General features: G+C 48.8%; 1 protein-coding gene across 1 annotated transcript in view; it reads right to left on the bottom strand.

The window, feature by feature from the left end:
- Positions 1-15,366, bottom strand: part of Tfcp2l1 (transcription factor CP2 like 1) — a 62,462-nt gene that overhangs the window by 25,176 nt on the left and 21,920 nt on the right. Inside the window, exons 3-6 of the mRNA XM_052736725.1 lie at positions 7,957-8,033; positions 7,390-7,495; positions 5,607-5,713; positions 2,953-3,105 (exon numbers count right to left, since the gene is read on the bottom strand). Of these exons, the coding sequence (XP_052592685.1) occupies positions 2,953-3,105; positions 5,607-5,713; positions 7,390-7,495; positions 7,957-8,033 (443 nt within the window). The remainder of the gene's footprint in view (positions 1-2,952; positions 3,106-5,606; positions 5,714-7,389; positions 7,496-7,956; positions 8,034-15,366) is intronic.

The raw sequence follows: 15,366 nt of genomic DNA, 5'->3' as shown, positions 1-15,366 counted from the left end.
GTACTTAGGAAAGATGGCTACCAATGGCCTCTTTCTTCTGGAAGGAGCCATGGAGAACCAAGATGGGATATACCACAGTGCTGAGGTGACTGACGGAGACTGAAGGGAGGTGGGAGAGTGTCTGCTGACTCAGCCTGTGCCATGTTCAACTCTGCTCACCCAGCCCTCAATATATCTCAATCTCAGTGGCATCTTTGTCTCTGCTGGGGCCAAACTGACTTATAAAGAGTGCCCGGCCTCACAACCACCACTGCTTCTTTACAAACCAGAGGCTCAGGGCCTGAGCTGTTGGCAGGAGAGGCCTGAGGGGACTGTCCCTCCCTCCTGTGTCACCTCCCACGGTTCCCATCTGCTTGGCAAGCACAGGTACAAGACTCAGAGCCCCTCAGCGCTTTAGCACTGAGCGGTTTTATTATGCACTTGTGATGTGCAGATATTAACAATTAGTTCAGGTCTAGTGGCCCCACAGACCTTTCATTCCAGTGTGTGCCTTCCTCAGGGGACACCTTCTGGTTCCCCAGCTCAAGGGCTTTCAGGGAAGCCTCCTTCAGGGTGACACCAACCCCAGATCATGATAAGCTTGCAAGGAGCCACAGGGCACACTAAGAGCAGGCATAGTATTCAATGTGAGTACCAAAGAAGCTGCTAGGGCCCAGGGTCATGGCAGTCTTAGCCTCTCCTCCTTGCCTGAGAGGCCATAGGTGAGGCAGATATGGCCAGACCATCGACTAGCATGCATGTGGGGTGAAGCTCTCCACCTCACATCCTTCAAGGGGCTGGCTGGTCAGAACATGTTGGCTTTTTCTTTCAGAAACCCGACACATCAAGAACCTGAATTTGATCCCCCTGAAACTACGTAAAAATCCCAGGACATAGTGACAAACATTTGTAATTCCAGAGGCGGGAAGCAGACCAGTAGATCCTTTAGCCTAATGGGTTGGTTCCACGTTCAGTAAGAGAACCTGTCTCAAAAATAAGGTAGATGACCCTGAGGAAACTAAGGCTGAGCCCTGACCTCCACACGCTACACATGTATACTCAACATACACACACAAACACCACTTCTACATACAAAGAGAAAAAATACTTTATAGGTAACATGCCTGCCATGGACTCAAAGTGCCAGGCCACACGGAGGGTGAGGGCAGTCTTGCTTTCAGAGGGACAGCCTCAACTGCTCTGCCTCCAGGTCTGTAGTTATAGCTGTGACTATTTAGTTTCTGTCTATCCCTGCTCCGGAGGATCAGCAGGACCCTGCAGTCTCTCCCCCTGGTCTCCAGGGCCAGCAGGTGTTTCCAGCAGGTTCCAAATTCACCTAGGTGTAAAGAGGGGGATTCTGATTCTGGGACAGGTATTAAGGCTGATCACCCAAAGCAACCCCTGATGGGAGGGGACAGAAGCAGTTTAGCCTGCTGGTCATGGGCTAGCCTCATGCTCTAAGGATGCCACAGGCCTGCTGCACCGTCCATTTCCCCGAGGGCACAAGGAACTGTAAGAGCACTGGCTCCCACCCTCAGGAAACAATCAATCCAGACTGAGGAGATAAGAGCCAGCGTGAGAGCTGCAGGGTGAATCAGGACAGCAAGAGGCTGATGGATTTCTGAAGATGTTTCTTTTTCTTCGTTGTTTTTGTTTTTGTTTGTTTGTTTGTTTGTTTGTTTTCGAGAGAGGGTTTCTCTGTGTAGTTTTAGAGCATATCCTGGATCTCGCTCTGTAGACCAGGCTGGCCTCGAACTCACGAGATCCGCCTGGCTTTGCCTCCCGAGTGCTGGGATCAAAGGTGTGCACCACCACCGCCTGGCTCTGAAGATGTTTCTTTATGAAGAATTTGTTTTTCCTGGTACTTGGGACAGAACTCAGGACCTCCTTGCATGCTAGAGCCAATCCTCTGTCACTGAGCCACACCATGGTCTTTTTGAAGGGAAAGCCGGCCTGAGGGTCTTCTCAATGGTAGAGCTCCTGTGAAGTATCCACCATGCATGTGTGAGAGCCTCACCCATGCTCATTTGGAACCAACACCCATGGAAAGAGCCAGGTGTGGCGATGCACACGTGGAATACCGGTGCTGAGGAGGCAGAGACAGTAGGATCCCTGGAGCTCAGTGGTCAGCTAGTCTTACTGTATTGGCGGGCTCCAGGTTCAGGAAGAGCCTGTGTCAAAAACTAAAGCAGACAGTGAGCTGGTGAGATCACCCAGCGGGTAGAGGCTGATGACACTGAGTTCAATCCCAGGACCCACATGGTAGAGGGAGAGCGCTGATTTCTGTCCTCTGACAACTGTAAATATGCTCTCTCTCTCTCTCTCTCTCTCTCTCTCTCTCTCTCTCTCTCTCTCTCTCTCTCTCTCTCTCTCACACACACACACACACACACACACACACACACACACACACACACACACACAGCCAACCAATGAAGAGAAAAACAGCATTGGCCTAGACCTCCAAGAATAGCCCTAGCCCCCTTACTTCATGTTTACTTCTTTTTTGTTGTTGTTTTGTTTGACACAGGAGCTCACTCACTCACTGTGTTGCCCTGGCAACCTGGAGCTCACTTTGTAGACCAGGCTGGTCTGAAACTCACAGAGATCCACTCCTCTGCCTGGGATTAAAGGCACTGGTATAGTGTTTGCCCTCATGTTTAAGGAGACACTACACAGGAGAACATATGAATACCTGTGAAATGCTTGGGAGTCTGGGAAAACACAACTCTAAAAAGATACAAAGTCTGTCGTTTTCACAAAAGCAGAGCCCTGTACTGAAATGGGGAGACACCCCTTCCAACACTTTCAAGGAACAAGGGAAGTCTGGGCAGGGGCAGGCCAGGTCCAGGAGCTGCAATCCACACAGAAGCCTGGGAGACCACATGCCCAGCTGGGTCTATGCTCTAAGCAATAGCAAAGGGCCATTTTGCAGGCAGGTTTGACCAGGGTTGGCTGTGCAGTGCATCCTACCTTGAACACCTTGATCTGGCAGCTGGCGGAGTGTAGGTGCTCCGTGTATTCCCCATTCTCGTTCTGCTTAAATGTGTCAATCTGCACCCGAAAAGGCACTCCTTTCTCACCCCCATGCTTCCTGGGGGTGAATTCTGTGCTGATACAGTGCACCTAGAGGGGAATGTGAGACCTGAAGTCAGGTAGGGGAGGGGAGTCTGGACGACCGTGAGGCACCTCTCCTCCAAGGTGGTGACCATTCCTGCCTTCAACTCCCTGTTCTGTTTAACTTCCCATTTACCCCCATAAAGGCCACGAAAGGCCTCCCTGCCCTCTAGCCACAGAACCCAGACATCATCCACCTCTGTTCTGTCCCTTTATTCAGAGTTCTGTCTGACCAGCTAAGTCTTTATCATTGCTTTGGGCTAAACACAGTAGCCACAGTATTACCCCTTACCCAGGTAAACCCTAGACTTGCAGGGCAGATGAGCACACTCCTGTTGCTCTCTGAAATCCTGGTGTCCTGGTTACTGAGCAAGTCTGAAACCATAGTCAGAATGCCAAACTCATCTATAAATCTCTGAGTACATACTACAGAGAAGGCAATGGATACCTATGCACTGTTCTAATACTGTAATGTTATAAGATACAGTATTATCGCAATACAAATTAACTAAAATTTGCAACAAGATTATTATTTGTTCTTAAAAACTGTATCAGTGTGTTCCAATGTATGTGTGTATACATGTCCATACATCTGGAAGACAGATGTTGACATTGTGTGTCTTCCTCAGGTGCTCCTCATTCAACATTTTTTTTGTTGTTGTTTTATAGTTGTGTTTTTTTGGGGGGGGGTATCTGTTTTTGTTTTGTTGTTGTTGTTTGAGACAGATAGCCCTGGCAGTCCTGGGATGCAACTGTGTAGATCCACTTGCCTCTGCCTCCTGAGTGCAGGGATTAAAGGCTTGGGATGATAAAGACCCACCATGACAGGGTCTCTCACTGAACCTAGAGCTCAGATTTGGCTAGGCTAGCTGGGGGACAAGCCCCAGGCATCCTGTCTTTTCCCCACTTCAGCACTGGGGTCACTGTGTCCAGCTCTTACACGCTGAGGATCAGACTCAAACCCTCATGGTACACAGCAAGCATTTTACCAACTGTTGCTAGTTTTCCTTGAGCTCTTCCTATGGACCTGGCATATTTCTTATGTACTTTATTAAACACACATATGGACTACAACTAAGACTCAAAATGGGAAGGGGAAGTGTGGCGGCACACACCTATAATCCTAGCACTCAGGAAACTGAGGCAGATTGTGTTCAAGGCCAGCTCAAGTCTCCACAGAAAGACCCTGTCTCAAAAACAAACAATAGGGAGCGAAGCTCATATGAAAAAACCATACAGCCCATCAACAAGAGCCAGGCTAGTCGAGAGCCACAGTAGACCACGGTTATGCCCTTGGCCACCTTAACCCCAAACAGTGGGTAACACAAAGCAGAAGCCACATAGGATGCAAATAATGAACTCACTCAACAATGATTAGAATGGGAGAATGTTCCTCTCCAATTAGTCACATCAGCCAACAGTGACTTTAAAAACTTTTGTTATTGCTAAGGATGGTGGCACACACCTTTCATCCCAGCACTTGGGAGGCAGAGGTAGGCGGATCTGTGAGTTCAAGGCCACCCTGGTCTATTTAGAACAGTGGTTCTCAACTTTCCTATTTAATACAGTTCCTCAGGATGTAGTGACCCCCAACCATAAAATTATTTTCTTGCCTATTTCATAACTGTAATTTTGCTACTGCTACGAATCTTAATGTAAATATCTTTGGAGACAGAGGTTTGCTAAAGGGTTGCAACCCATAGGTTGAAAATCACTGACAGTATTCCAGAATAGCCAGGGCTTCATAGAGACACTGTCTCAAAACAAAAAACAAAATTTAAGAAAAAAAAACCCAACTTGTTACCTTTTTATTCACTGTGTGTGTGTGTGTGTGTGTGTGTGTGTGTGTGTGTGTGTGTGTAAATGTGGGTGGGTGCATGCCAGAGGGCCCATGCAGAGGACCGCTTTTGGGAGTCAGTTCAATCCTTTCACTATTTAGTACACAGAATCAAACTCACGCCACTCCAAAATACTGATTTGATTAATGGAGTGGGGTGTGTGTGTGTGTGTGTGTGTGTGTGTGTGTGTGTGTGCATTCACATGCATCCACATAGAGTTTAGAGATCAGCCTCACGTGTGATCCCTCAGATGCGCACTATCTTGATTGATTTTTTTAAGGCAGGGTCTCTGGATGGCCTGGGACTCACTAATTGAGCCAGCCTGACCGGTCTACCTGCTTTCACCCTACCCCACCTCCCAAACACAGTGCATCACCATTCCAGTCTTTCTTATGTGGAGGACTGAACTCAGGTCCTCAGGTTTTGTGGAAAGTACTTTATAAACTGCGCCATCTCCCTAGTCTTGCGAATACCAAATCTTTTTTAACCTCACAGCATTCTGGAAGTAAGAACCCAAACATGATTCTACAACATTCCAAGTCCTTGCTTCAACTCCCCTGACCTGCGACCCTGAGTCCACCCATCCTGTGCCCTCTCTTAGTACTTTCTGTTCAACAGTCGGCCATCTTGGCTTGCTGATGGGTACTCCCCAAAGCTCTCATGTTCACTCACCTGAATGAATGCGGATGCTCTTTTTGCTGGATCCCACAGAAACTCCACGGCATTCAGTTGGGTTGGGCTGGCCCTGGGGTCCAAGATACCAACAGACAGTGGAATATCTGCACACACACACACACAAAAGTGCGACCGTCAGCCTCTCCCAAACACTGAGGGAAGGATCCCAGATTGGGCCCAAACTCCTGTGGTTTGAAACCACAGCTAATCTGAAATTCAGCTTTACCCATCTCTACTGGTAAACAGCCTGGAGGAATTGCTGTGGATTGCTTGATGTCTTTATCCTTTCTTTTATTATTATTATTTTTTTATTTTTTTTTGGTTTTTCGAGACAGGGTTTCTCTGTGTAGCCTTTCCTGGATCTCGCTCTGTAGACCAGGCTGGCCTCGAACTCACAAAGACCCGCCTGCCTCTGCCTCCCAAGTGCTGGGATTAAAGGCGTTACAAAATTTATGAAAATTTCCCCTGATTCCATCTGGAAGGACTGGCTGTTGGCCGGGTATGCATACCCTATCATCAGCTGAGGGCTGTGGGCCAGCCCTGAGCCCTCCAGCTCTGTGATATGCCCACCCTTCCCTAGTCACTTATCAAAATCCTTGAAGGAGCTGGGCATGGTGGCACATGATGCACTCAGGAGGCAGAGGCATGTGGATTCCTGTGAGTTTGAATCCAGCATGGTCTACGTAGAGTTTCAAACCAGCCAGGGTGGTCACCCTTTAAGACTTTGCACTCTTCTATAGAGAACTCCCTGAGGGTGGCACCCGGTGGCTGAGTTACCACTGAAACTCTCATGACCCACCCACCCTTCCTTCCTTCCTTCCTTCCTCCCTTTATTCCTTCCTTCCTTCCTTCCTCCCTTCCTTCCATATGTGTAGTTGGAAGTCTCTGTGTGTTTACTTGGGGCACGCAAGTGGGAGAGTTTTGTCCCGACCCCCCGTCAGCTGAGGAAAACTTCCAACTATATGTATGAGTATGGGGGTATTCGTGCCAGAAGTGTGTGTGCGTGTGTGTGTGTGTGTGTGTGTGTGTGTGTGTGTACACAGGGAGATGAGAGGTAAACCTTGGGTGTTACTCTTCACCCTGGTTTTCAGATCAGGCTCTCTCCTTGTATCTGAAGCTCATCAACTCAGCTCAGCCAGCTGGACAGCGGGCACTAGGGATCTGCCTGTTTCTCCTCCCCATAGCTGGGATTACAAGAGCTTTGCTACCACACATGGCTTTTTTATTTTAACACAGGTTCTGGGGATTGAACTCAGGTCCTCCTTTTTTATTTTAACACAGGTTCTGGGGATGGAACTCAGGTCCTCCTTTTTTATTTTAACACAGGTTCTGGGGATCGAACTCAGGTCCTCCTTTTTTTATTTTAACACAGGTTCTGGGGATCGAACTCAGGTCCTCCTTTTTTTATTTTAACACAGGTTCTGGGGATCGAACTCAGGTTCTCCTTTTTTTTTATTTTAACACAGGTTCTGGGGATCGAACTCAGGTCCTCCTTTTTTATTTAACACAGGTTCTGGGGATCGAACTCAGGTCCTCAATCTTGCACTTTACTAGCCGAGCCATCTCATCGTCCTCTTTCTTTCGGACTCACTATATGTAGACCAGCATGGCCTCCACCTCAATATTCCTGCCTGTGCATCTCCAATGTTGGGACTGCACGTATGTGCCACCATGCTGGGCTTCCCTGTGAGCATAAATCCAAGTGGCACCCACAAAGAACCCCCCCCCCCCCCCGACCTGGCCCAAGTGTTCGGGGTTGGTACTGCCTGGGGAGACTCACCAATGTCCAGGATCCGGTCCCCAGGCCTGCTCCACCGCCAGCCTTCCAGCTGCTGGTGCTCTGTGTACTGCAGTCTACGGTCATGGAAAACTACACGGATGATACTCTGTGAAGGGCAGATGTCGAAGACGGCTGTGTGTGGGGACTGGGGGACCCCAAAGAGTGTGCATCCCTGCCCCTGATCAGGGAAAGCCCTCCGCCCCTCACCAGCCCCTTTTCTTAGGGCTTCCTTTCCTCAGAACCCCAAGAACATGGACAATGGTGAGAAGGATGCCGCCTTCCAGGGCTTCCAGCATTCTTAACAGCCTCATATGTGCTGTTCTATGTAGGTAAGCAAGGTTCAACTGAGGTCAAAAGTAGGTAACCCAGAGCACACTCCACCAACGTGAGCCACTGGTCCACTGCCTCCCCATTTCATGGGGACAGTGCCCTCCATAAACAGGGGCAGTACTGTAGCTCAGGGATGAGAAGGAGGCTGCCCCTCCCTCTGCTGCCTTCCTACCATCCCCAGCCCCAGGTACTCACACCCCACAGTGCTCATCCTCTGGCATGTTTAGGCTCACTCACCTTCACATACTTCGTGTTCAGATCTTGGAAGTCCCCTAGCTTCCGGTTCTCCAGTAGCCGGATTTCATATGACTGACCTGAGGGAGGGGGCAGCACAGTTTTCCATTTCCTTCTGTAATTTTATTTTGAGACAGGATCTCATGTCACCTGAGCTGGCCTCAGACTTGCTGTGAGGCTAAGGAGGACCGTGAACTCCTGATCCTCCTGTTTCTGCCTCCTAGCCACGTCTAGTTTAGTCACAGGTTCCAGGGCTCGGAACTTAGGTCTATATGCTTATACAACAAGCACTTTACACATTCAGTTAAAAAAATTTTAGCCGGGTGGTGGTGGCGCACGCCTTTAATCCCAGCACTCGGGAGGCAGAGCCAGGCGGATCTCTGTGAGTTCGAGGCCAGCCTGGTCTCCAAAGTGAGTTCCAGGAAATGCGCAAAGCTACACAGAGAAACCCTGTCTCGGAAAAAAAAAAAAAATTAATTGATTTAAAAAAAAATTTATCAGAGCCAGAGAGATGGCTCAGAGCACTGGCTGCTCCTCCAAAGGACCGCCTTTCAATTCTCAGCTCTTACATGGTGGCTCATAACCATCTATGGGGAACTGGCCTCTGAGGGCACCAGGCACACATGCGGTGTACAGACATACATGTAGCCAGAACACCCATACACATAAAATAATTTTAAAAACTTAAAAATCAAATTCTCAGATAGGCATGCTGACACTTGGGCGGCAAAGGCAGGTAGATCACTATGAGTGATAGGCCAGCCAGGGCTACACAGTGAGACCCTGACTCAGAATAAATAAGCAATCCATTTCTCAAGGCTTTATTTTAATGGACAGCTGCTAGGAGCTGCTTACTAGGGAAAGCCCTTCCCAGCCTGAAGTCAGAGACCAAGAGGAAGCACGGCTCTAAAGCTACATGCACATAACTGTGAACCGAATCCCAACGAAGCCGGAGCAGCAAGCCCAGCGACTCCTGGGCGGCTTTACAAGCAGGTGATGCAGCCTAGAATCCCTGTGCAGGGGAAGCTGAGGCAGGAGGATTGACAGTTCAAGGCCAGCATAGGCCATGTGGTGAGATTCTTTGTCAAAAAACAAAACAAGGAGCTGGTGACATGGTAGAAGGAAAGTCTTCACACTCACACTCACACACACACACACACACACACATACACACAGCTAGTGAGACAGTAGAAGGAAAGCCTACACACACACACACACACACACACACACACACACACAGAGCTGGTGAGACAGTAGGAAAGCCTTCACACACACACACACACACACACACACACACACACACACACACACACATACAGCTGGTGAGACAGTAGGAAAGCCTTCACACACACACACACACACACACACACACACACACACAGAGCTGGTGAGACAGTAGGAAAGCCTTCACACACACACACACACACATACACACACACACACACACACACACACACACACAGAGCTGGTGAGACAGTAGGAAAGCCTTCACACACACACACACATACACACACACACACACACACACACACACACACAGAGCTGGTGAGACAGTAGGAAAGCCTTCACACACACACACACACACACACACACACACACACACATACAGCTGGTGAGACAGTAGGAAAGCCTTCACACACACACACACACACACACACACACACACACACACACACACACACACAGAGCTGGTGAGACAGTAGGAAAGCCTTCACACACACACACACACACACACACACACACACACAGAGCTGGTGAGACAGTAGGAAAGCCTTCACACACACACACACACACACACACACACACACAGCTGGTGAGACAGTAGGAAAGCCTTCACACACACACACACACACACACACACACACACACACACACACACACACACCATTTTTAAACAAAAAAGGCAACTAGCTAGGGAAGTACCCACACCCTCCTTCATCCGGTCATAGAAACTGGGAATGTGTCCTTAAATCAGGACAGACCGTCTCAGCAGACAATTAAACTTAAGGAGTCTAAGGTAAGGGGACAATTGGAGAAAAGCCCTGGGCCCCAAATCCAATGGCATGCACAGTGAGACACACAGAAGTGGCAGAGAGGGAAAGGACAATGTCAGAGGTGGAGAAAAGTGATGTGGCCACAAGCCAAGAACTGCCTGGAGACACCAGAAGGTTAATGGCCAACAGTGGCACCTCCCATAGGTGCCCGAGAAACAGCCCGGCCCTGTGATTCTCCTCCTCCAGCCTTCTGAGCTGCAAGAACCAGCTGCCAAAGAAACAAGCCAGAGCAAGGATTCCAGAATGGGCATAGAACCGGAAATCAAACGATTTGGTGCAAATATTTGCTGAGTAACAATTATACAGGGAACACTCTGCAAACCCTGGGGCCTTGGGAGTAAGTAGAAGGGCCCCAGCCACATGTGGCCCGCAGAGATTCCTGACCACAGCCTCTGGGCCTGGACCCGATGCCGGCCATGCACAGTAATGCACCCTTCTCTAGTCACCACTGTGTGTCTGTGCGTGGGGATGCTCTTCAGTATGGGTGTATACAGAAGTGCAATGTAAGCACCTAAGTGTGGAGGCCAGAGGACAACAGCTGTCCTTCTTCAGGCATCAGCCAACTTGTGTTTTGAGAGTCTCTCACTGGCCTGTGGCTTGCCAAATTGACTAGATTTGCTGGCCAGAAAGCCCCAGGGATCCACCTGTCTTTGTCTCCCTAGAGCTTGGCGTACAAGAGAGTGCCACCATGCCCAACGTTTTTATGTGAGTGCTGGGAATCAAACTTAGCACCAAGCATTTTTATCAGCTCAAGTATGTTCTTAGCAACTAAGGCTTTTAAGCTCTGCTTCTAGGCCCCTGAACCAAGAGTCCAGCACTCCCTAGGCCTGGACATACTAAGGGTCTTCCACACCCTAACTGGTTTTTCCAGGGTCCTTGCCTTTGCTGAAGAATGTAGATGGTGTTGGCAGAGGCCCACGTGGTCATTACAGGAGTTTACAGGAGCCCAGGGGGGCAATTAGCATTGGCCCCAGGCTCTGCCGGATGACCTCTACTCAGGCCAAGCAGAGGCAACTCCTGCCAGATAGGGAATTGTTTCCAAGTCTGTACCAAGAGCTAGCACCTGCCAGGTCAGGCCCATTGCGTGGATTGTGGGCCAGGACCCCATGGTGAGCTTCTCCATCAAATGGGAATCAATGCTCTTCCCACGCAATCTTCCTGGTCCTTCCTCCAGCCACCCTGTCCCTCCCAAGTCATCCAGCTGCCCTGTCAAGGTTAACACACTAGGACCAGACTGCTTTCCCCACCCCTCACAGGGGGGCATGGTCCCATGCTATCTGATGAGCATGGTCACATAGACCAAACTCACCTTGGGTGGCTTGGCCAGTACTATTCTGTACCAGCACGGCGAGAAGGGAACTGGCTCGGAACTGGCTCTCTGAAGACCAGGATCATGTCTGGAGTCTTTGTGTAATTGTTGGGGTTTTTGTTGTTGTTTTGAGGGTAGGGTTGGTTTTTCCAGATAGGGTTTCTCTGTGTGTAGCCCTGGCCATCCTGGAACTCACTCTGTAGCCTAAGCTGTCCTTGAACTTGGAGACTCTCCTGCCTCTGCCTCCAGAGTGCTGGGATTAAAATGTGCACCACCACCACCACCCAGCCTAATTGTTGCTTTGTTTGGCTCACAGCTGCACTACTTGGCACACAGTAGGTGCTGTGCCAAAGCCTCAATGTGATTTCATATGCTGGTGTGTATATGTATAGTGTTCTTATTTGCAAATGTGTGTACATACACAGAAGCTAGATTGTGTCTTCCCTGTCAACCACTCCCTGCCTTATCTTTTTGACTGATTTGGTTTTTCTTTGACTGACTGATTGGTTGGTACTGTTTTGTTTGAGACAGGGTGTCTCTATGTAGCTCTGACTGGCTTGAGACTTCTATATAGAGCAGGCTGGGCTTGAACTCACAATGATCTGCCTGCCTCTGCTTCTTAAATTCTGGGATTAAATGAGTGCACCATGATGCCTGGTTCTTTACCATATCTTTTGAGATGAGAGTCTTTCACTGAACTTGGAGTTCACCAATCCAGCTAGACTGGTGAGCCAGCAATCCCCTGGGGCCCACCTGTCTCCACCTTCTCATTACTGGAAATACCAGCACAGGCTCTTTTTTCTTTCTTTTTTAAGATTTAATTTTAAATTCTTATGTGTTTATGTGTGCATACCTGTTGAGGTCAATAGAGGGTGTTAGATTCACTGGAACTGTAGTTACAGGCAGTTTGGAGCTTCCTGGTGTGGGTGCTGGGTCCTCAGAAAGAGTACCAGGTGCTCATAACCCCAGTCATCTTTCTAGCCCCATGATGTCCAGCTTTTCATGTGGATTCTAGGAGTCTCACTAAAATCCGTGCACAGCAAACATTTTACCAACTGAGCCACTTCCCCAGCCCCCATGTCAAATTCTTTACAATGCTCTTCTGTTACAGCTACGGGGTTTTGCAAAGGGTTTAACACACTCCTGCCCTGAAAGGTTTTTAATTTTCCAGGGACATCAAACAGCGCAGAGAAAGGGACAGGATGAAGCAGCATTTGAATAATTCCTTTAGGGACAAGGAGACAGGAAGGCCAGGTCCACTCATCCTGATTATGGATGGGTACGAGAAGCAAGGAGGTAGCACGGGAGAGGACTCTGAAGAAGAGGCAGGGTGTCCATGGTCAAAGGAAGGAATGAATATGACCGAAACTCCAAGCAAAAGTGCAGCAGGGCATGAGGGTTTCCGCTGGACAGCGATAACCAGCAGCTTCACTCATGGGGGCATGCTGGCGGCAGAGATGACTGGGATATTGATTTGCCAAGGCCTCTCAACTAGCCAATAGCAGCACTCTGGATCAGGAGTCCCACTGGATAGAAGTACAGGCCCAGAGGTTCCCAGGACAAGCTCAAACACCTAGTGTGTGACGGGGCCAGGCAGTTGTGTGGGATTCTCGTTCAACTGATCCTGTCTGGAAGGCATGTGCTTAAGGCTACCCCAAGCATCTTACAGCATCCTTCTGCCAAGTTAAGATCTTTTCTAACATGTAAGCAATTATTTAAGAATGGAGAGGAGAAAAAAAGAGTCCTTACAGGAAATGGAAATTTTAATTTCAAAGTTATGAAAGAGGAGTTCTTGTGTTGTTTTGCTTGTTTCTGACATAGGGTTCCCAGATAACTGAGAATGACCTTGAACTTCTGATCTTCCTGCCTTCGCCTCCACAGTATTGACATTACAGATTATAGACATACCATTATCCTCAATTTATGGGGTTATGGGACACTGGGGTCAAATGCCAGGCTTTGTTCATGTTAGGTGAACACTAAACCAACCAAATTACACCCTCAGCCACCTATCACTTTAAACTCGAATCAATATGTATTTTAAAGTACATATTACATCTTCACAGAAGAAATCATAATCGCCAGGTGGTGGTGGTGGTGCACACCTTTAGTCCCAGCACTCTGGGAGGCAGAGGCAGGTGAATCTCTGAGCTTGAGGCCAGCCTGGTCTACAGAGTGAGCTCCAGGACAGCCAGGGCTACACAGAAAAACCCTGTCTCAAAAAACAAAACAAAACAAAAAACTCAACCAATCAACAAACAAAAAAACACCACCCACAATCATAAACCATAAAAAAATAATAATAATGGGGAAACAATTGTTCTTGTGGGATCTCAAGAAGCCTACCTCCCCAGCCTGGTCTCTGCATTCTGAAATGTGGGTAATACTGACATTTAACTGGTGCAGAGTGTTGGGCAGGTGACAGTGTGCCCATCAGGGAATCTGGTGCTGGGGGGTCTGAGGGTCCCAGCCTGGCAGGAGGAAGTAGAAAGAAAAGAAAAAACAGACAGGCAGGTGACACCAGCAAACAGCTTCAAGGAAATTCCCTGGGAAGACCCAGCCCAGTCTTCTACTCGCAATTGTTAAAGGCCTGCCAAAGGATAGCAGGGAAAGAGCCCCAGGTCACTTTGTGATGTAAACTAGCCCTTGGCAGGTGGCTCCCAGCCCAACCCAGGGAGCCAAGGTGACCTGGGAGTGGCAGGAACTGAGGCAGGCCTCACACCCACTCAGACAGTGGCCGCTGAGCCCCCAGTGACCCCTTCCTTCTTCAGTCTTAGAGCTCTGAACAGTACTGTCGCTCTCAGAGGGGTGGGGACTCCCTGGAGTAATTTAAGTTTAGTTCAGCTTAACCTCTACCTCAGAGGGATGGCTTGGAACATGCCCAAAGGGACCTGGGCCACCAGAATGGGCAAGGAAATTTCCAGATTCTGTTGGCTTTGCCTGCTAGCCCCCTTACCCTTCCTCACTTGACCCATAAGGACAGGGGGTAGAAGAGGTAGTGAACACACACACACACACACACACACACACACACACACACACACACACACCCACAGAGCTACATAAATCTTATTTTCTTCTTTCCTTAAGTCAGTAATTCTCCACTTGCAGGTTGCAACCCCTTGCGGGTCAAATGACCCTTTAACAGGGGGCGCCTAAGAACATCAGAAAATACAGATATTTACATTACAATTCACAGCAGTAGCAAAATGACAGTTATGAAGTAGCAAGGAAAGTAATTTTATGGTTGGGGGTCACCACAACGTGAGGAACTGTCACAGCATTAGGAAGGTTGCAAACCACTGCTATAACGTCCCTGGCAGTATCAAAGTTCCTCGGGTACCAACTATGATCAGAACCAGCAAGTCACTAGGCCCCTGCCATTAGAACAAGGAAGCGGCTCGGGAGGGACATGCAGGCCAGGAAAGGGCACAGCTGAGCTTCAACAAAAAGATTTACAGGTGTCCTGGTGGCAGTCAGAGTCCTGGTAGGCTCTGGGATTGAACTCAGGTCATCAGGCATGATGACAAGAGCCTGTATCTGCTGAGACACCCTGCTGGCCCGCAATGTGGATTTTCATATAATCCCACATCCTTCCTGTGGACTTTCTTCCTCTTCTGCACTTCTTCGCCATTGCCTGCAATCCCCTGCATCATGGTGAAGTTACAGGGCCCGGGGGCAGCTGTCCCACTGTTTTCCTGAACAGTTTTCCAAGTTTCTTGTTCATAGTCAATTCCACCATAACCCCCTAATGCAAATAAGAGCTGGAGCTGGTGAACCAAGACGAGCATGGAATCTTCCTTACCCCGTGAATGATTAAAAGATGCTAAGTAAAAATAACAGAGTCTGGTTCACATCGGGTTATCAAACACAGCGGACTGCTAATGTCCCACAAGACACAGATAGGAGGAACAGGTCATTATCTGGATCTTCCACAATGCTGATGGAAGATTGGTCATACATTCTAGCTGACATTTTGACAACCCTCATGTGATGGTGAAGACTGATTGTCAACTTGACAGGCTCTAGAATCACCCAGGAGACAAATCT

The sequence above is a fragment of the Peromyscus californicus genome, unplaced genomic scaffold, assembly GCF_007827085.1.
Source record: "Peromyscus californicus insignis strain IS unplaced genomic scaffold, ASM782708v3 Scaffold_14__1_contigs__length_90479793_seg_2, whole genome shotgun sequence".
NCBI classification, from domain to species: Eukaryota; Metazoa; Chordata; class Mammalia; order Rodentia; family Cricetidae; genus Peromyscus; species Peromyscus californicus.
The sequence above is the reverse complement of the archived record's forward strand: the minus strand, read 5'-3'. Positions and strand labels throughout refer to the sequence as shown.